The sequence below is a fragment of the Cherax quadricarinatus genome, chromosome 53, assembly GCF_038502225.1.
Source record: "Cherax quadricarinatus isolate ZL_2023a chromosome 53, ASM3850222v1, whole genome shotgun sequence".
In the NCBI taxonomy this organism is placed as follows: domain Eukaryota; kingdom Metazoa; phylum Arthropoda; class Malacostraca; order Decapoda; family Parastacidae; genus Cherax; species Cherax quadricarinatus.
Genome location: NC_091344.1, coordinates 23,453,214 through 23,475,777, shown reverse-complemented (window position 1 = coordinate 23,475,777; position 22,564 = coordinate 23,453,214). Strand labels below are relative to the sequence as shown.

At 42.7% G+C, this 22,564-nt stretch overlaps 1 protein-coding gene across 1 annotated transcript; it reads left to right on the top strand.

The window, feature by feature from the left end:
- Nucleotides 1–18,629: 18,629 nt before the first annotated feature.
- On the top strand, nt 18,630–21,243 carry LOC128706469 (uncharacterized). Its single transcript, XM_053801361.2, has 2 exons — nt 18,630–18,715; nt 19,980–21,243. The coding sequence occupies exon 2, from the start codon at nt 20,002–20,004 to the stop codon at nt 20,671–20,673; it is 672 nt and encodes a 223-aa protein (XP_053657336.2). The 5' UTR covers nt 18,630–18,715; nt 19,980–20,001; the 3' UTR covers nt 20,674–21,243.
- Nucleotides 21,244–22,564: the final 1,321 nt, after the last annotated feature.

The window sequence follows — 22,564 nt, the reverse complement described above, 5'->3', positions numbered from 1 at the left end:
CTGGTGTTGGTGACACTGTTGTTGAAATCGTAGCCGTTGCTGATGATGGGGGGAAGGGGTCGCAGGTGTTGGTGACCACCACTGGCTAGTTCTTCACAGATTAACGCTGTGAGTATTATCCCGATGACAGGAAAGCAGGTTCTTTACCGCTGCAATGATGTGGGGTTACGTCCTGCAATTTCATACAGGTGCACAGGTAGTTCAATACAAAATGGCTGGAAAAGGCCCGGGCCGGGAGAATACCGGCGAATCTTTAACTAACTAACTAATACAAAATGGGGACGTCTCCAGGACGTTAGTCCTCCTGTTCTGCTCGTTGATTGACAGGTGACCCTCACTGTCATCCAAGCTGAAAAGATAGACAGGTTACCCACTACTTAAATAATCACTCTCCATGGCAGTGTACATTACTCAAAAGACGTGGTGATTATTACAACAGTCAACATAGAGCAAGGCTGAAAGGACTAAGTTTATTATTGGTCAAAAGTGAAGCTTTTAACCAATAAATCCACTGGAATACAAGGCAGGCATGTACTTACAGTAGTGTTGGGAGCTGTGAGTCGAGTGATTTACAGTTTGACCAGAGCCCCACACGTCACCTTTCAAGGAGGGGGTGGAAGAGGGAGGGGAAGGGATAGCGGGACCTAGACTGACCCTACGTTAACAAGCAGCCGGCAATCAAACTATCACTTTAGGGGTGGGGGGGGAGAAAAGGCGGGAAAAACGGGAGCGTGACTTACCCTACCTTAACTAGTAGCCGGTAATGAAACTATTGTTACTATATTGCTACTCCTATCTATTGAACTTTTCCCTCACAGTTTGGAAATAGGGTAGTAGATGAGTGGAACAGTCTACCTAGTTGGGTTATTGAGGCTGGGACTTTGGGTAGTTTCAAATTTAGGTTGGATAAGTACATGACTGGGAGGGGTTGGATTTGAGTGGGACTTTCACATCAGAGCTTATTTCTTGGGTGGCATTGAAAATTGGGTTGGGCAAATGTTTTGTTAGTGGGATGAATTGTAAAGGACCTGCCTGGTATGGGCCAACAGGCCTCCTGCAGTGTTCCTCCTTTTTTATGTTCTTATGTTCTTATGAGCACTACAGCAGGCCTACTGACCCATGCGAGGCAGGTCCAAGTTTCCTACCGGCTTAAGCCAATGCACCCAACCTAGTCAGGTCAGGTCACATTGACTTAAGGGAGGAACACGGCAACCGACCTGGTAGCACAAGCTATCAGGTCCAACTCACACCCACCCACATCCACTCATGTATTTATCCAACCTATTTTTAAAGCTACACAACGTTCTGGCCTCTATAACGGTACTTGGGAGTTTGTTCCACTCATCCACAACTCTATTACCAAACCAGTACTTTCCTATATCCTTCCTGAATCTGAATTTTTCTAACTTAAAACCATTGCTGCGAGTCCTGTCTAGACTAGATATTTTCAGCACACTATTTACATCCCCTTTATTTATTCCTGTCTTCCATTTATACACCTCAATCATATCCCCCCTAATTCTACGTCTTTCTAGAGAGTGCAGATTCAGGGCCCTTAGTCTATCCTCATAGGGAAGGTTTCTGATACATGGGATCAACTTTGTCATCCTCCTTTGTACATTTTCCAGAGCATTTATATCCATTCTGTAATACGGTGACCAAAACTGTGCAGCATAATCTAAATGAGGCCTAACCAAGGATGTATAGAGTTGAAGAACAACCTGAGGACTCCTATTATTTATGCTAGCGACCACAAATCAATTACAGTACTCAGTGGTCAGTCGTCACGTGAGGTCACAGACCCTGAGCTGCTTTGGGGATTAGTGTGGACGGTTACAAAGCATGGCTTGCTTCTGCAGTGTTTTAAAAATTGAGGTTGGAGAGTTGAAGGAGGAGGTCTTGCTTCTCCAGGAGGAGATTAGGAGGCTGAAGGTCCACCTCAATGGGTCTGGGAGAGAGTGTGAGGTGGCTGGAGTTGTGGGGAATGAGGCTTCTAGCAGCGAGGTGCAGTCTGTCTCTCGCTGTGAGGAGGCTGTAGTTGGGGAGGCAGCAACGGCTACCAGCAGTGAGGTGCAGCCCAGCACCTGCTACAAGTGGCGAGTAGTTCACAGTAATGGAAGGCGCATCAGAGTAAGGAAAGTTAAGAGTGAAGATCTGAAGGTAGGAAATCGCTTCTCTGTTCTTCAGGATGAATGTACTTCAGTGGCCAGTGAAGGTAAGGGTACTACTGCCCCTGCTAATGGAGGTAAGCGCATTCTTGTGGTTGGTGACTCTCAGGTAAGATACATTGACCGTGCTTTTTGTAATAGGAATAAGAAGATGAGAGATAGAGTGTGCTTCCCTGGAGCTGGTGTTGGGGACATTGTCAACAGGCTGGATAATATCATGTCAGGTAATGGGAGCAAGCCCATTATCTGTCTCAGTGCTGGTGGAAATGATATTGGGAAGGGTAGGAGAGAAGAGCTGCTAGATAAGTACAGGTCAGCTATAGATTTCATTAAGTCTAAGGGAGGGATCCCAATCATATGTAGCATCTTGCCTAGAAGGGGAGTAGGAAATGAATGGTTGTCTAGGGCAATTGGTGTAAATTGCTGGCTAGACAGATACTGCAAGGAACTTGCAATCCCATTCATTGACAACTGGAACAACTTTTATGGCAAACATGATATGTATGCAAGGGATGGGGTACATCTCTCTGGGGCTGGGGTGGTAGCACTTGCAGACTCGATTGAGAAGGCCATTGGTGAAATGCCTATGATTTTAAACTGATGGAAGATAGAGGTATGGGTGTGTGTGGGAAACAAGCAGGTTGCAACACTTGGGTTGGAAACAGTAAATGTATAAAAGGCATTCAGCATGAAGTTATAAATAAAGACAATAGATCAGGTCAGCAAACAAAGGGGGACAGCAGAGGGCAGCAAGGGACTAGCTCCATTAAGGTTTACTATACTAATAGCAGGAGTGTAAGAAATAAGATAGATGAGCTAAGATTAATTGCAAGTGCAGGAAACATAGATATTATTGCTATAACAGAGACCTGGCTCAATCTGAAAGATAGAGAGATGCCCTCTGAATGTCACATACAAGGCTATAAATTATTCCACACTGACAGGGTCAACAGGAAAGGTGGTGGAGTAGCGATGTATGTCAGAGACAATTTAAATTGTTGTGTTAGACAAGATATTAAATTAGAAGCGTCAGCCACTGAATCTGTTTGGTTACAGCTTCTCGAGGGCCGAGAAAAACTGATTTTGGGTGTGATTTACAGGGCCCCAAATCTTGATAGGGAGTGCAGTAAACTTCTATGGGACGAAATTCGTAAGGCATCTACATACGAAAATGTTGTGCTAATGAGAGATTTCAACTATAGACAGATTGACTGGAGCAATTTGACAGGAAATTTAGAGTCAGGTGACTTTCTTGATACGATCCAGGATTGTTTTTTAAAACAGTTTGTGACAGAGCCAACTAGGGGAAATAACCTCCTTGACTTGGTTCTTGCCAGTAGGGAAACACTAATTAATAATCTTGAGGTTAATGATGAGCTTGGGGAAAGTGATCACAAATCACTCAGTTTTAATATATCATGGAATTCCCCTAATAATGGCAATCAAGTCTCCGTCCCTGACTTTCGCTTGGCTGATTTCATAGGACTGAAAAATTACTTAGGTGGGCTGAACTGGAATGACCTGACTAAGGGTCAGGTAGGTGGTGATGGTTGCCGATATGATGCTTTCCAGGGCATAGTTCTAGCTGCTCAGTCAAATTATGTTCCAAATAGGGAAATCAGATCAAACAAAAATGATCCTAAATGGATGAACAATAGATTAAAATATCTGATTGGTCAAAAGAGAGGCATATATAGGTAAATCAAAAGAGGAGAGGGACAATTAAGAAATCGATATATTCAGTTAAAGAGAGAAATAAAAAAGGGAATTAGAAAAGCAAAAAGAGATTATGAGGTTAAAGTTGCAAGAGAATCGAAGACTAACCCAAAAGGATTCTTTCAGGTTTACAGAAGTAAGATCAGGGACAAGATAGGCCCACTCAAAAGTTCCTCGGGTCAGCTCACTGACAGTGATAAGGAAATGTGTAGAATTTTTAACACATACTTCCTCTCAGTTTTTACACAGGAGGATACCAGCGATATTCCAGTAATGATAAATTATGTAGAACAGGACGATAATAAACTGTGCACTATTAGGGTCACAAGTGACATGGTCCTTAGGCAAATAGATAAATTAAAACCTAACAAATCCCCAGGCCCTGATGAACTGTATGCAAGGGTTCTAAAGGAATGTAAAGAGGAGCTTAGCACACCTTTGGCTAATCTTTTCAACATATCACTACAAACTGGCATGGTGCCAGATAAGTGGAAAATGGCAAATGTGATACCTATTTTCAAAACAGGTGACAGGTCCTTAGCTTCGAACTATAGACCAATAAGCCTAACCTCCATAGTGGGAAAATTTATGGAATCAATAATTGCCGAGGCAGTTCGTAGCCACCTTGAAAAGCATACATTAATCAACGAATCTCAGCATGGTTTTACAAAGGGGCGTTCCTGCCTTACGAATTTATTAACTTTTTTCACTAAGGTATTTGAGGAGGTAGATCATGGTAATGAATATGATATTGTGTATATGGACTTCAGTAAGGCTTTTGACAGGGTCCCACATCAGAGACTATTGAGGAAAATTAAAGCACATGGAATAGGAGGAGAAATTTTTTCCTGGATAGAGGCATGGTTGACAAATAGGCAGCAGAGAGTTTGCATAAATGGGGAGAAATCAGAGTGGGGGAGTGTCACGAGCGGTGTTCCGCAGGGGTCAGTGTTGGGCCCCCTGCTGTTCACAATCTACATAAACGACATAGATGAGGGCATAAAGAGTGACATCGGCAAGTTTGCCGATGACACCAAAATAGGCCGTCGAATTCATTCTGACGAGGACATTCGAGCACTCCAGGAAGATTTGAATAGACTGATGCAGTGGTCGGAGAAGTGGCAGATGCAGTTTAATATAGACAAATGCAAAGTTCTAAATGTTGGACAGGACAATAACCATGCCACATATAAACTAAATAATGTAGATCTTAATATTACGGATTGCGAAAAAGATTTAGGAGTTCTGGTTAGCAGTAATCTGAAACCAAGACAACAGTGCATAAGTGTTCGCAATAAAGCTAATAGAATCCTTGGCTTCATATCAAGAAGCATAAATAATAGGAGTCCTCAGGTTGTTCTTCAACTCTATACATCCTTGGTTAGGCCTCATTTAGATTATGCTGCACAGTTTTGGTCACCTTATTACAGAATGGATATAAATTATATTCGCTGCCTGACCACGGTGGAGTGAGGTTGTCTCGGCACCCCTCTGCTGTCTTCAGGCGAGCTACCTTAGTTCAGCAACAACCATTGAGTAGTGAGGACGTGCGCTGCTCATTGGGATATCAACATGGCGGAACATACAGTACGGAGAGTGAATACTATCTGCATAGAGCTGGTTCGTGGTACGTTAAGTGGAGATACGATGAACGTCCTTCTCCCTAACATCATCAGGGATACATATGGTATTCCCAACGAGGAATTGTATGGCGTCGCCCTTAATGGTTTAACAAGAATCTTTGTGAAATTTCTACGAGTCGATTACTACACAAGAATTGTCGAGCATTACCAGGAACAACGCATGAGTGTGAATTCAACGATGGATGTTGTGTTACATGACGTCTCTAAGTACTTCACATGGGTGAAGGTACGGAATGTACCCTTCGAGGCTACGGCTTATGGCCTGCAGGAGTTTTTTCGAAGTTATGGGACAGTGCATTCTGCAACAATGGGGGTGTGGAGGGATGGTCCATATGAAGGAATGCCGGAAGGTTCTTACACCCTTAAAATGACCTTAACAAGGCCTATACCATCCTATGTTACGATGATCGGTTGTAGAACACAGGTTTATGTGTACTATGCTGGGCAACGGAAAACATGTCGTCTATGTAGCTCTTATGAGCACATGGCAGCCCAGTGTCCTAGGAGGCGGGCTTCTCGAATTCTCGACACTCCAATTGTGATTCAACAGTCGTGTAATTTGGTGCCTGGCTCTGATGCCTCGGGAGGCCGGAGGAATGACCTCTGGAGCGAAGAGGTCGACCGGGAGGTGGCGGCGGCGGAGACATGTGTCACTCTCCCAGGGGCGTCGGGGGAGTTGAAGGTGACATCTGAGGAGACTTTCGTCCAGGAAGCTTCAACCCAGGATGGGTTATTGGCAGATGTGATCAAGGATTTTTTGGATGAGGAGGAACCCTGTGCAAAAGGTGTCCTCAGTTCATGTGAAGCTGGAACTTTGGTGGGACAACAAATTGTTGAGGAAGACTTGAGTAAGATTGGGCGGGAGCATGTGGTGGCCGTGGAGGTACACCAGGAGGATTTGTCTGAGGGTGATATGTGTGTAAGTGTGAGTTCTAGGAAACGAACTGCGGCATCAGAGATAGATGAGGTCATTACCCCAGGGCAGAGGCCGGGGAAGAAGTCATGGGCAGCGGTTGTGGAGCCGAGGACACACAGTGGTAGAGGTGTGCCTGAGTTGCAAATTGGGAAAGGGAGGGGGGAAGTGACTGCACAGGAAAACTCGAGTGGCAAAGGAACACGTAATATGAAAAGTGCAGTGGGTAAATCCCAGAGGCATAGGGGAAAGCCGCCCCTTCTGTAATTTTCAGATGTGTTACGCTTAATGTTAATGGACTTAAAACTGAGGTCAAGAAAGTTTGGTTGGAGTGGTTTTTAAGGCGGTTTGATGTTGACATATGCTTTTTGCAAGAGCATAATCACAGGGCTGGTAGTGTGTTGAGGGTGAAAGGATATCGGATGTATGTAACCAGTGGTTTGCAATTGAAAGGTGGGGTAGCAGTTGCGGTAAAGGAGACCAGCCCCTTGCGTGTCATCGGTTGGGAAGAGGGGGGGGGTGGGAGGATCGTGAGGGTGGATGGCGTCTGGGGTGAGAGTCGAGTTAGTTTCGTGGGAGTTTACATGCCAGCAACTAGTAATATCAGGGTAAAAGTAGATTTTGTCAGAGAAGTATTGCTGTATCACTTGAGAGGTTTGCCTGCTATAACAGTAATAGGAGGTGATTGGAATTGTGTGATTAGGAGTGGTGATGTCGAACCGAGAGGGGCGGGTTGTGTGCTGAGTGTGCTGAGGGATGTATTGCGAGATATTGGGGTTGTTGATGTGGTGGGGAGGGGGGGTTACCTAGTGGAGCACACGTTCGTCCGTAGGGGATATGAAGCGCGATTAGACAGAATTTATATTAAGCAGGGTATAGATGTTGTGAGGGTGCAAACCTTCGATGTGGGGTTTTCTGATCACAGAGCGGTAATAGCAGATTTGATGTGGGATGGAGTGGTGCGTATTTATTCTGGGTACTGGAAATTAAATGTAAGGCTTCTTAAGGAGGAGGGGGAGGGGCCTTTTTTCAGTGATTGGTGGTTGCCTTTTTGGGAGGCTAGGAACAGGGAGATAGATCTGTTGGATTGGTGGGAAATGCAGGCAAAACCTGGAATAGCGAATTTTTTTAAGGCTAGGGGACGAGAGGAGGCGAGGTGGCGTTTTGGGTTGCAAAATTATCTGGAGGGACAGTTGCAAGATTGTTATGTTGGGGGAGGTGGTAGGAGGGATGATATGGACAGACTGCGGAGTAGAATAGCTGAATTACACAATGATAGGTTTGATGCAATTAGGGTTAGGGCGGGGTTAGAGGATGTTTTGTGGGGTGATAAGCCGTCTGGGTATGTTTTACGTAAATTTCGGGACCGACAGAGTGTAACCACCATTCTACAATTGGAGACAAGCCCTGGGGTGGGAGGGTATCCAATGGGTCGAGTCCTATCCAATACGGAAAGTATGAGTCTCTATGCTGATAGTTGGTTTAGAGAGAAATGGAGTTGGAGGGAGGGGGGTTCCTGGGAGGGTATTTTTGAAGGGGGGTTCCATAGCGTCTTAAGTGAGCAGGATAGAGTGGGGTTGGAGGTTGGTATAAGTGAGGTTGAGGTGGAAGAGGCAGTTTTCGGGATGAGTACCGGGAAAACACCAGGGATAGACGGTATACCAAATGATTTTTATAGAGCACATTGGGGGTGTATTAGGCAGTGTTTTGTTAGGCTATTGGACCATATGTTAACTAGTGGGAAGTTGGGCATATCGCAAAGTACAGGTGTCATAGTTTTGGTGCCAAAGAAGGGGGGGGGTAGAGAGTTGAGTGCTTACCGTGCAATATCTTTGATGTGTGCTGATTACAAGGTTTTTGCGAAAATTTTGGGTAATAGACTGAAGAAGGTCATGGGGTCGGTGATACATGGGGGACAGTTTGGTATCCCGGGGAGGAGTATGCGGGTAGGTCATGGTCGTATTCGGGATTTCCTTGAGGGTAGTAATAAGGGAGGTATTCTAGGTCTGGATTGGGAGAAAGCTTATGATTATGTGGATAGGGAATTTTTGATTGAGAGTATGGTGAGAATGGGTTTTGGAGGGAGGGTGGTTGGATGGGTGAGGACTTTGTATGAGAATGCATCAATGAGAGTACAGGTAAATGGGAGGTTGGGTAGTTCAGTAAGCATGGGAAGGGGTTTAAGGCAGGGGTGTCCACTCTCCCAAATACTCTTTGCATGTATGCAGAATCCTTTCTATGTTCTGGTTGATGGTGGGATGGGAAGGTTGGGGGAGAGTGGAGGATATTGTGGGAATATTGTTGGTTATGTAGATGATACAACTGTTTTACTTAATGGGATTGAAGATTTAAGAAAAGTGGGAAGGGTAATTGAGATTTTTGGGAATGCTACTGGGATGAGGGTTAATAAGCAGAAATCACGGTTGTTGGAGGTAGGCGCTTGGGTAGGAGGGACCTTGGGGGAGGAGTTTGGTTGGATAACTGTAGATAGGCTAAAGATTTGTGGGATTTTGTTTTTGGCAGATGCACAGGAGAGCAGGAGGGTTAATTCAGAAATGGTAATGGACAGAGCTTTGAGTAGGCTGAGGGGTCTAAGGGCCGGGGATGTAACCTTGCATCAAAGGGTTGTGGTGGTAAATACGCTGATTTATAGTAAGGTGTGGGGAGTGGCGGAAATTTACCCATTAAGGAGTCAGGATATTATGGAAATGCAAAGAAGGGTCTTAAGGTATGTGTGGGGCTATGGGAGGGCGTGGTTGGGCAAAGATGTAGTAATGACTGCGGTAAGGCAGGGAGGACTGGGATTGATTGCATTAGGGTCTAGGGTGAAGGCGCTATATGTGAAGCAGAGGTATATTCGGGCAGCGGGGGAAAGGGGTCTTCGGGTGGGGGAGGTGATGGGGGATATCCGCAAATGGTGGGGTGGCAGGGACTTAGTGGAGTGTGAAGACATGTTGCGGTTTATGTTAAAGGTTCGCAATGTTAAAAAACTCAAGGTAAAACGGTTAGTGGGTGTGGGTCGTCGTCAGGAATCAATGCAAGGGATGGCAGTGTATCCCACATATGATTGGAGAGTGATATGGGTGGAATTTAGTAAATTAAGAATACCGGCAAGAGCGAGGGAATTAGTATATAGATTTCTTATGGGGACGTTAGCATCGAAAGAGGTGCTAAGACGAATGGGTTTTGTGAAAGAGGCGTCATGCGTTTTTTGTGGGGAAGTTGAGACGGCTTTTCATGTAGTATATTTTTGTTCTGCGTTGGAGGTGGTAAGATTGTGGTTGAAGAGGGTTTTCTTTTTATTGGGGGGGGGAAAGATATCACCCCTTAGGGCTTTAATGTTAGATATGGAAGGGGTACCCAAAGAGGTGGGAAGGGCTATCAGATATGTAATAGTTGATTACTTGTATGTTTCTTGGGGGATGAGGGAGGTGGAGGGGAACATTAGGATAAAAGCGTTGGCGGCGAGTTTTTATAGGACAGCATGTAGGAACAAACAATTATATGGGGGAAGGTGGGTAATTAGTTTTCCGGAGGGATATCGTGGACTTACTGTTGAACGTTTACTCCGTTTGAGTATGGGGTGAGAGGCAAGGGGTTGGTCTCTTCAGTGGTGCGCCCTCTTGGTGTGATTGGAAGCCTGGTGAGGTATGGTTGATTGGTTTGCACGGTGGTTGATGTGGGTAAAGTTTATTGTAGGAGTATGTAGACCTTATGAATTTTTGTAAAATCACAGAGTCAAAAGTTGTATGTGATTTTCGGTTTTCCCTTATTGTTATAAGAATCATTTTATATAGGAAGGTTTATATTTATATGTATAATGTGAGGTTTTGTCTTATATATTTTTAATCTGAAGATAGATTTAGCCTTGTCATACACCTCTTTTTTTTATTATTGTATTGAATATGTACATTATGCACTATGTACTTAAATATATAAGTTTTTGATGGGGTTTATATATCCCCTTATTTTGTATGGAAGGTCCTATTATATATTGTGTTAATCAGTAACATTAACTTTGTGTATGTAGGTGTGTTTGGGGAACCAATGTCTTTGTATAGTTCTATCATAGATTGTAATATTTAGTTTATTTGCAGACAAGTCATTTAGCGATTTATTTCTATGTATGATTTAGTTTGTTCTTATGAATAAGTGCACATACACGTATGTGTATATGCATGCGTATATGTATACATATATGATTGCAGGACTCGTTCCTACATGTCTTATAATGACCCTGACTGTTTTTGTTTGGAAGTCTGCTGGGTTGGGTTATTTTAGTAGAAATTGTTTTCAATGACCATTCATTAGGAAATTAATGTATGTTATTTAGAATGGGGACTGTACATACGGGGGGGGGGGGGTAGAAGTGTCAGCTGTGTCGGCACTGGCAATAATGAGGGGGGGGGGGGTAGAAGTGTCAGCTGTGTCGGCACTGGCAATAATGAGAATTGTAAAGGAGTTTGAAGATTATGTGGATTAATAATATATAAATAACAAAGTGGAAAAAATAATGCAGATTGTAGGTTTGGGTTTTCCTTGGTTATAATAATAATGATGTAATCTTACTTAGCATAGTTACATTGGATGTAATGTATATGGGATGAGGGACAGGTGTGACAACACAACGTTAATCGTCTGTGTTCATTTGGACAATGAGATTTATAATTTTGAGTAAGAACTGATACTGTGTTCTTTTATTTATTTAATGTATTGTGTTGTTTTAAATAAAAATATAAAAAAAAATAAAGCTAATAGAATCCTTGGCTTCATATCAAGAAGCATAAATAATAGGAGTCCTCAGGTTGTTCTTCAACTCTATACATCCTTGGTTAGGCCTCATTTAGATTATGCTGCACAGTTTTGGTCACCTTATTACAGAATGGATATAAATTCTCTGGAAAATGTACAAAGGAGGATGACAAAGTTGATCCCATGTATCAGAAACCTTCCCTATGAGGATAGACTAAGGGCCCTGAATCTGCACTCTCTAGAAAGACGTAGAATTAGGGGGGATATGATTGAGGTGTATAAATGGAAGACAGGAATAAATAAAGGGGATGTAAATAGTGTGCTGAAAATATCTAGCCTATACAGGACTCGCAGCAATGGTTTTAAGTTGGAAAAATTCAGATTCAGGAAGGATATAGGAAAGTACTGGTTTGGTAATAGAGTTGTGGATGAGTGGAACAAACTCCCAAGTACCGTTATAGAGGCCAGAACGTTGTGTAGCTTTAAAAATAGGTTGGATAAATACATGAGTGGATGTGGGTGGGTGTGAGTTAGACCTGATAGCTTGTGCTACCAGGTCGGTTGCCGTGTTCCTCCCTTAAGTCAATGTGACCTGACCTGACTAGGTTGGGTGCATTGGCTTAAGCCGGTAGGAGACTTGGACCTGCCTCGCATGGGCCAGTAGGCCTTCTGCAGTGTTCCTTCGTTCTTATGTTCTTATGTTCTTAATTGAATGGAAGTATGATAGTAGGGATAACTCAGTAACAGTCCCAGATTTTCGCTTAGCAGATTACGATGGTTGTTAGGTAAGACACATATGCAACAGTTAGGTATCTTTATTATGAAACGTTTCGCCTACACAGTAGGCTTCTTCAGTCAAGTACAGAAAAAATGAACATTAAAATGGTATAAAATACCGACAGATTGTTAGGTAAGACACATATGCAACAGTTAGGTATCTTTATTTTGAAACGTTTCGCCTACACAGTAGGCTTCTTCAGTCGAGTACAGAAAAGTTGATAGCAGCAGAAGATACTTGAAGACGATGTAATCAGTCCATCACCCTTAAAGTTTTGAGGTGGTCAGTCCCTCAGTCTGGAGAAGAGCATTGTCACGGAGACTTAAATACTGTCGGAAGGAGAGGTGCAGAGTAGTAGTAGTAGTAGTGAGAATGTAACCCCTGAAAGGTCAGGTCCCTCTCAGATCCAACCTGTCGGTATTGTATACCATTTTGATGTTCATCTTGTCAGACACTGCAACACATACAGAAAACACCTTGGACAAACTTTTCAAGTGAGAATTGTTGGATCTGAGAGGGACCTGACCTTTCAGGGGTTACATTCTCACTACTACTACTACTACTCTGCACCTCTCCTTCCGACAGTATTTAACATGGTTGCCGTGTTCCTCCCTTAAGTCAATGTGACCTGACCTGACTAGGTTGGGTGCATTGGCTTAAGCCGGTAGGAGGAAGGCGTAAGGAGAGGAGGAGTATGAGGTAATCAGTCCCTCAGCCTGGAGTCGATGTGTTCAGTCCATCAATCTTGTAGATTCTACAAGATTGATGGACTGAACACATCGACTCCAGGCTGAGGGACTGATTACCTCATACTCCTCCTCTCCTTACGCCTTCCTCTTTGTATTGGACTGATGAAGCCACTGTGTGGCGAAACGTTTCCTGAATAAAGATTCCCATATGCTGCATAAGTGTCTCAATCTTAAACTTGTCGGTTTTTCAAACCATTCATCACGGTAGGAGACTTGGACCTGCCTCGCATGGGCCAGTAGGCCTTCTGCAGTGTTCCTTCGTTCTTATGTTCTTATGTTCTTAAGTCTCCGCACTGTCGCTTGATCTTCAGATAGTTCCTGACTATGGAACTGAACTTCTCCAGGCCGAGGGACTGACAACCTCAAGTTCTACGACTTTAAGGGTGATGGACTGATTACATCGTCTTCTCTACTGTTCCTGCCTACTTTCTGTATTCGACTGAAGAAGCCTACTGTGTAGGCGAAACGTTTCGGAATAAAGTTGCCTAACTGTTGCCTGTGTGTCTTACCTACCAACCTGTCGGTATTGTATACCATTTTGATGTTCATCTTGTCAGACACTGCAACACATAGCATCTTGATACAGAAAACACCTTGGACAAACTTTTCAAGTGAGAATTGTTGGATCTGAGAGGGACCTGACCTTTCAGGGGTTACATTCTCACTACTACTACTACTCCTTCCGACAGTATTTAAGTCTCCGCACTGTCGCTTGATCTTCAGATAGTTCCTGACTATGGAACTGAACTTCTCCAGGCCGAGGGACTGACAACCTCAAGTTCTACGACTTTAAGGGTGATGGACTGATTACATCGTCTTCTCTACTGTTCCTGCCTACTTTCTGTATTCGACTGAAGAAGCCTACTGTGTAGGCGAAACGTTTCGGAATAAAGTTGCCTAACTGTTGCCTGTGTGTCTTACCTACCAACCTGTCGGTATTGTATACCATTTTGATGTTCATCTTGTCAGACACTGCAACACATAGCCTCTTGATACAGAAAACACCTTGGACAAACTTTTCAAGTGAGAATTGTTGGATCTGAGAGGGACCTGACCTTTCAGGGGTTACATTTTCACTACTACTACTACTACTCTGCACCTCTCCTTTCGACAGTATTTAAGTCTCCGCACTGTCGCTTGATCTTCAGATAGTTCCTGACTATGGAACTGAACTTCTCCAGGCCGAGGGACTGACAACCTCAAGTTCTACGACTTTAAGGGTGATGGACTGATTACATCGTCTTCTCTACTGTTCCTGCCTACTTTCTGTATTCGACTGAAGAAGCCTACTGTGTAGGCGAAACGTTTCGGAATAAAGTTGCCTAACTGTTGCCTGTGTGTCTTACCTACCAACCTGTCGGTATTGTATACCATTTTGATGTTCATCTTGTCAGACACTGCAACACATAGCATCTTGATACAGAAAACACCTTGGACAAACTTTTCAAGTGAGAATTGTTGGATCTGAGAGGGACCTGACCTTTCAGGGGTTACATTCTCACTACTACTACTACTACTACTCTGCACCTCTCCTTCCGACAGTATTTAAGTCTCCGCACTGTCGCTTGATCTTCAGATAGTTCCTGACTATGGAACTGAACTTCTCCAGGCCGAGGGACTGACAACCTCAAGTTCTACGACTTTAAGGGTGATGGACTGATTACATCGTCTTCTCTACTGTTCCTGCCTACTTTCTGTATTCGACTGAAGAAGCCTACTGTGTAGGCGAAACGTTTCGGAATAAAGTTGCCTAACTGTTGCCTGTGTGTCTTACCTACCAAGAACTCAGATGTTGAGAGGTCAGGTCCCTCTCAAATCCAGCCGCTCTCACTAGTGGAAGTTGTCGAAGTTGATTGCAGGTCTGTACCAAGATACCCTTGTGTTGCAGTGTCTGACAGATTGAACATTAAAATGGTATAAAATACCGACAGGTTGTTAGGTAAGACACATATGCAACAGTTAGGTATCTTTATTATGAAACGTTTCGCCTACACAGTAGGCTTCTTCAGTCAAGTACAGAAAAGTTGATAGAAGCAGAAGATACTTGAAGACGATGTAATCAGTCCATCACCCTTAAAGTTTTGAGGTGGTCAGTCTCCTCCTCTCCTTACGCCTTCCTCTTTGTATTGGACTGATGAAGCCACTGTGTGGCGAAACGTTTCCTGAATAAAGATTCCCATATGCTGCATAAGTGTCTCAATCTTCAGATCCGTGTGTGACTTGAAAAAGCCCACTGTGTGGGTGAAACGTTGTCAATAAAGGATCACATTATACGGCATTTGTGTTTATATTTCCATTGTGTCGGTATTTTATACCATTTATTTCCATCGGTTTATAAGCTGCTTCTCCGCTCATATGCCGTATTCTACTCAAGATTGATGGACTGAACACATCGCCACTCGTGGCGAAACGTTTCCTTTAATAAATGTCCTGAACTGTACATAAGTGTCTTTTTCCACATCTTGTCGGTATCACCATACCATTTCCTGACATCGACTCAAGGTTGAGGGACTGATTACCTCGTTCTCCTCCTGTTCTTCAAGTTTCTCCTATGTATGGACTGATGAAGCCACTGTGTGGCGAAACGTTTCCTCAATAAAGATACCCAAGTGTTGCACATGTGTCTAATTTATCAACATGTCGGTTCTCTGAACCATTCATCTACAAACCTGTCAGACACTGCAACTTCTTGGGAATTTAATACTTAGGAATTCTTCGCTTGCCTAATTCTTGGGCACAACCTACTTCCACATTGAACAAATGTGACACCACCTATGACTGCTGCACCTCTCCTGCCATACGGTTTATAAGCTGCTTCTCCGCTCATCTGCCGTATTCTACTCAAGATTGATGGACTGAACACATCGACTCAATGAACATTAAAATGGTATAAAATACCGACAGATTGTTAGGTAAGACACATATGCAACAGTTAGGTATCTTTATTTCGAAACGTTTCGCCTACACAGTAGGCTTCTTCAGTCGGGTACAGAAAAGTTGATAGAAGCAGAAGATACTTGAAGACGATGTAATCAGTCCATCACCCTTTAAGGGTGATGGACTGATTACTCCCAAGGTCAGTGATGTCAGTTAAGTCGTTATGGAAGATTTAAGACGTGGAACATGTAACTACCCTATGTCCAAACTGTCAAAAATATACCTGCCATTTTGAAGACACTTGTAGTGTGATGCTGGCAGGTCATTCTCAAACCCCAACCTATCTCACCACAGTTCTACGTCACTCTACTACTACTACTACTATTACTACTACTACTACTACTACTACTACTACTACTACTACTACTACTACTACTACTACTACTACTACTACTGTCTATAAATACCCCAATGACCCTCAGTTTCTTTACTCCTAGACGGGTCATCGCAAGATTAAAACCCGTGTCAGGACCCCGGTGGTGTCGAACATTATACATACAGTTTCTTTACGTTAGTAGGTTATCGTAGCGTGGAATCGCGAGAGCACTGTAAACGGCATTACGCTTGAACCGAAGGCACCTAGGACTGTAAATACCGACTCGTCTTCGTGAGGCAGTGAGAGGTCACCATTTCGTAAAGACTCGCGTGACGACTTAACCCACCATAGTGTGACGAACTCCCAGATAGTCAACGTCACACGACGACTCATCGCACCTGTTCTTTTCGTCCTTGGTGTTATTAAGAAGCTCGGAATGCTGAGAGTCATGTTCTTCTGTTGCCTGGTAGGGCCGACCCTGGCCTACGAGGACCCCTGGAGCCTAGCAGGGTCTGCCAAAACACTTCCTACCCGTCAGCAAATTACCATAACAAATACTCTTATCAGCACGAGGTCCTATACCTCCTCCACAAGAGTTGTGCCAGTTAACGATGCTCTTTCCTTACGCTCCTATAGCTGCGGCCTTAACTTGCAACCCATACATGAAGCTTTTGCACTACGCTCCATTAATGAAACCCTTGGCTTAGGCTCCTTTAATGAAGCTTATAACTATCATACATTAGATCCCTGGAGTGATTTTTTACGTGACTTTTACTAGTTGGTCGTACTGTAAAGTGCAGAGTACCTAAAGATTACGACCACAACCAGGAATTGCACACTGTATCCCTATCAACATTTTTGAAACCAAGGAGCGGAAACGCGTGACAAGTTTTTCAATGAATAAAATCAAAACGAGGTGCCAGCGAGAAGAAATCATCTGTTTAATAAACCTTTCCACTACAAACAATGGCCGAGTCATAGGATACAACTGCTGGCTGTCAAGTTGGCAAAACATCATTTGACGAAGAAATCGACTGGGTTAAGAATATACAGACGCGGCGAGACGGTCTTCAGCCATGGGATGAGAAATTTTCCCAGTGGTACTACGACTACCTAGTGTGTAGACAATCTACATGTTAGGATACTGTATTAGACTAAATTAGAATTACAAAACATTTTTTTATGTATATGGACAAATGATGTTTGTATTCTAGATATTATAATGAATTTTATGTTTGGGATAAAGTTTTTGCAATAGTGAATAAACATTTCAAAAAATTAATTATTGTTTTTTTCCTCTTTCGTGCAATGGTTATAGTTGATCAACTTATTGAGGCTTTTAAGTCGGGGAATTTTTTTTTTCAAGATTTAAATGAAAGTCGGGCATGTATATTTTTGTTGAGCCTAGTCATTAAGGGGGGGTTCGAACCCACGGTCAGGTAGTTCTGCCCTCTCCATATCTTCTGTGTTCCTGTACAACACGTATATTCCGTGTTCCTGTACAACACGTATATTCCGTGTTCCTGTACAACACGTATATTCCGTGTTCCTGTACAACACGTATATTCCGTGTTCCTGTACAACACGTATATTCCGTGTTCCTGTACAACACGTATATTCCGTGTTCCTGTACAACACGTATATTCCGTGTTCCTGTACAACACGTATATTCCGTGTTCCTGTACAACACGTATATTCCGTGTTCCTGTACAACATGTATATTCTGTGTTCCTGTACAACACGTATATTCCGTGTTCCTGTACAACACGTATATTCCGTGTTCCTGTACAACACGTATATTCCGTGTTCCTGTACAACATGTATATTCTGTGTTCCTGTACAACACGTATATTCCGTGTTCCTGTACAACACGCATCTTCCGTGTTCCTGTACAACACGCATCTTCCGTGTTCTTGTACAACACGGTATGTTCATTTAACACGTACAACAACGTATACATAAGTACAAACGTTCCCTCACTCTCCCATCATTCATGCTAGACAAGACACAACTTTCACGTGAAATTCCACATGATGATGTGAAAACAAAAATCCGTAAATGGGGTACAATGATACCTAGTAAAGGGGCAGGGTATATACACTGGTATATACCCGCAGTGTGTGTATATACCGAGAGCTTGTATTAAAGTATGTGTTAGGGATTTAAGCCTTCTTAATGTAAATGCAAACTGACTATCATACAGTCAAAAAATCTTAATTAAACCCTTCCAAGCTAATATTTTTGTGTTTACAGTATAACCACAGCGAAATGAAGCAATATTCCATGCGCTTTCGTGATTTCTTACATTATCAAGGGACAACGAAAGTAATAATAATAATAACATTCAAATTGCACGTGTAGAATGTATATAAAAAGTGTATATACTATTATATTAATGTATATATACTTTTTACGTATTAAAGTGCATGTATATATTTGAAGATAGTGTACAAGCGAGGTGCTGCCTTAATGACCCGCGTGTCGTCGACAGGGGTCAAACCAGGTGAAGCATTGTTTAAGGTGAAGGCAACAGAGGTGTCAGTCTGTCTGTGAACGCTGTGGAGAGAGGGAGGTTAGTCCCTAGTCTGTTACTGGTGACTTTCTTCTCTCTATATATAAATCTCTAACGTGAGGTGTTGCCTCGGCTGGTCGTATTAGCAGGTACAGCAGGGAGTGTGTTAGGGGTGTTTGTAAGATCATGGGAGTCACCTGTTAAGTCGGTATTTCTTCCTCGCATCAATGGGTATAATCATGACTATAATTCTTTTAAGGGGTTGAGGGGTAAGCCAGTAGAAGGACTGTTAGATGACCAAAAGCTCCAGCTGTAGGTCATCCTATGACCCACGTCAAGAAACGCTTGTCCAGTTCCGGATATATCTAACCTTTCTCAAACTGTGTATAGTTTACGTCAAGGATAGTAAATTTCTTCTTTTCTAAGTTTTTCCGGGCGTTGACCCCCGGAACTCACTCCAGTCATTTATACCAGTGAGGAGCTCTGGCTCAAAGGAATGTTTATTTTGTGCTCCCCTTCCATGGAACTAACCTAAATAATTTAAGGGTACGGCGCCCCTTATATTTTGTTCATATAAATCCCACAAGAAATCTTTTTCTTTGCTCGGTCAATTAAAATTTCCTCCAGCATTAAGGAGGAACACTGCAGCAGGCCTACTGCCCATACTAGGAAGGTCTTTCTTCAATCCAAACTTTTCTGACTAAAATAACTACCAATCTTTGAAGGAAATAAATCTTGCATCGGTGGCTACATACCTTCCTGGTTTAGCCCTCTGTGACTTGTACACACACGTATGTTTATAAAAAGTACCTAGCTATGCACACGTAATAGCCTCTTCCTTATGTTAATAGTACTTAAAAGATTTAACATTAGAGGGTGGGACGTGACTGGCCATAGAAATGTAAAGCAAATTAAGTGGTAATTAAAGTGCAATAAGCGATTTAGCTTTTTAACGCAAACATTTCGAAACTGGATTCGGTGTGAGGAAGCTAACTGCAGCGTTTTTTCAACTAGGGTCTAATTGTGTGGACCCTACAGGCTTAGCGCTTTCTCCTGATATGACTTTATTCATGAAATGATACCTGTCAGTGTGAAATGTAAGAAATATTCCGAGTATTCTCGGACCTCACTATGGCCTAAAGTACGAACTAAGTTTTAGTTAAATTGTTATAGGATATTTGCAAAACGTTCCAACGTTTTTACCCAAATTAATGTGTGGTCTTCTCCCTGAGAACCTTTCGAGGGACGTACCTTGATGCTGGTGAGGGGCTCTTGATCTAGGGAATTGAATCTGTGCTCCGGTTCCCTGAACTGAGCCTGAATACCTTCCATCCCCCTCCCCCCACATGTGCTGTATAATCCTACGGTTTTAGCTCTCCCCCCTGATTATAATTAATAATTCTCCTGGAGAAGACCTATGGGACGAGGCTGAGAAATGTTTATTAGCAAGAGTTAATGATATAACTAAATACTGAATAAATTTTTAATCTTTCAGATCTTCAATTCCATCTCTGAACATGGCACTCTTGGCTCTCCTGTTGGTCTTCCATTTGGCATCTGCTGGTTACTATGAAACTACCCCTCTAGTGTGCCCTGTGTCTCCTTTAGTGACTTACGTTACGGAAACACTCAGCGCTCTTAAGATAGCTACTACCACTCAGAATATACCTGCTCCTAATATCAAGGTGGAGACTGTCACGACGACCCAGTATTTCCCAGCCACTCGTAACGAGTTCATCACCGTGGAAGGCCCTGCGGAGTCAGTCTACGTGACCAGTGTCGAGTTCGTCTACACTACGACGACTAACATAGTGTACGTCATGGACAGATTCGATGGCATCTTCACCAATACAGAGTTCGATGCTTATACGGAGTACGTAGAAAGCACGTCAACTGTCACGGACGTGTCAGTGGTCGAGAAAACTACAACGGAGAGCGTCCTTCTATACCACACCTCCGTGACGGAAACTACCACCTGGTCCCCTACGGTGACCACCTGGACTCTGTATTCTACGAAGACCCACCACAAGACCACCTACAATACTGTCACGGTCTACGAGACTTCGACCATTACAGAAAGTACCTACGTCTCCCACTACAACACCTTCACTACCACTGAAACTCTGGTTTATCATACCACCTTCAAATGTCCCGAGGAAGAAAAGGATCATAAACATCTGTATTTTTAATTTTAAAGTGGTGGACCAATAATTTTAAGATATATTTATACAGTTTTTAGTGATTTTTGAAGTTAGTCGTAGTTGCATAAATGGCTACGACGGCCTTTTATAAAACAAATTTTTAACCCCCACTGTATAATGGATGGAACCCATTAATAAAATTGCTTCCATTGGCCATTAACCCTAAAATTGTGCCATAATCCCATATACAAATTCCTGTGGGAAGATTGTGTAAACTTCTTGCAGAATTACCCACTCAAGGGAGGTTCTTAGATTCCAGTGAAGGGCTCTTGATCAGAGGAATTGGACCTCCCCCTCCCCTTCCTTGGAACGAACCTAAATGCCTCCCCAGGCACTATATAACCCCTGTGGGTCTAGCGTTTCCTCGTAAATATAGTCTTGTAAAATGAAGACTATTTTGAACAAAGAGTTGAAGACAAACTAGTGGAATCTAACCACCTTAAAATCTTCGGTTGGAGTGTTTAGCGCTTCTTTTTAATTCTAATAAACTTTAGTGAAAAATCCACTAGAATCAAGGTGTAAGTACTTAAGTGATATTTACATCGTAATATATCTTGACATTTTTTTCACTGTACCTTTATTTCATAAGTTTATAAATATAATTTTCTTCAGACTTTTTTTTTTTTTTTGGGGGGGGGGGGGGGGGATCTACAATAGGTAAGGTTGGTCAGGAAACTGCGGTGTCATATGATTACCAGCAGAGCTTTTGGTCATCTGACAGAGGCCTTCCGCTGGCTTACCACTCCACCCCTTTAAAAATTCGTCATGACTATACGTATTTTTAATATACACAAAAAGCTCCAGTAGTCACTCTTGAGACTACATTTGACTGAGGAACAGGAGCACCCACATGCATCCTTAAGACGCCTGCTGATCATGCTCACCTAGCAGTAAATTACGTACCTGGATGTTGGTAAACTATTGTGGGTCGCATCCTGAGGACAAAATTGACCTAATTTGAGGGAAATATTGTGCATAACAAGGGGCTTTGTATGTAGTGTATACTATGTACTTGTAGCAATAGTTTACTACCTCGCCCATAGTCTACAGCAGTAGCTTGTGAAACAGATACTTTTTAACTGATTTACCCCTCAAGGAAGGTTCCTTGATGTTGGTGAGGGGCTCTTGATTTAGGGAACTGGATCTGTGCTCCAGTTCCCCGAATTAAGCCTGAATGCCTTCCACATCCCTCCCAGGCGCTGTATAATCCTCTGGGTTTAGCGCTTCCCCCTTGATTATCTATACCTACGTAACCTAAATACTTAACTTTTCTTTTATAGCCAGAGTTTTGAAATAATTATTTAGGACTGTAGTCTAAAGTGTAGTAGCATTTTCATCATTGCTGGTATAATACCCCTCAAGGAAGGCTCCTTGACGCTGGTGAGGGGCTCTTGATCTAGGGAATTGGATCTGTGCTCCAGTTGGATCTGTGCTCCAGTTCCCTGAATTAAGCCTGAATGCCTTCCATCCCCCCATAGGCGCTGTATAATCCTACGGGTTTAGTGCTTCCCCCTTGATTATAATAATAATAATAATAATGCTGGTATAATTTAAGTTTAACCACTTATGCTTTATGGGTTTTTAATTATGTAAGTCTTAAAGAAACGTGCACAGGTGAATATATATATCCTGCATACCTGCATTTTAACATTAAAAAAAATAAAAAAATGTTAGTGTAAACAAACCAGGCGGATCCCTGCAATGTTGCCACCACCACCCTGCATACCTCCACTGAAAACTAATAAATAACCCCTTATTTACCGCATATGAATAATCATACATGCATTTCTATATATATTATAAAGAAACTGATTAGATGATAATGGATTGGAGTGGAACTTAAATGAGTAATGGCGTGTGATGTTGAGGTTTGAGTGAG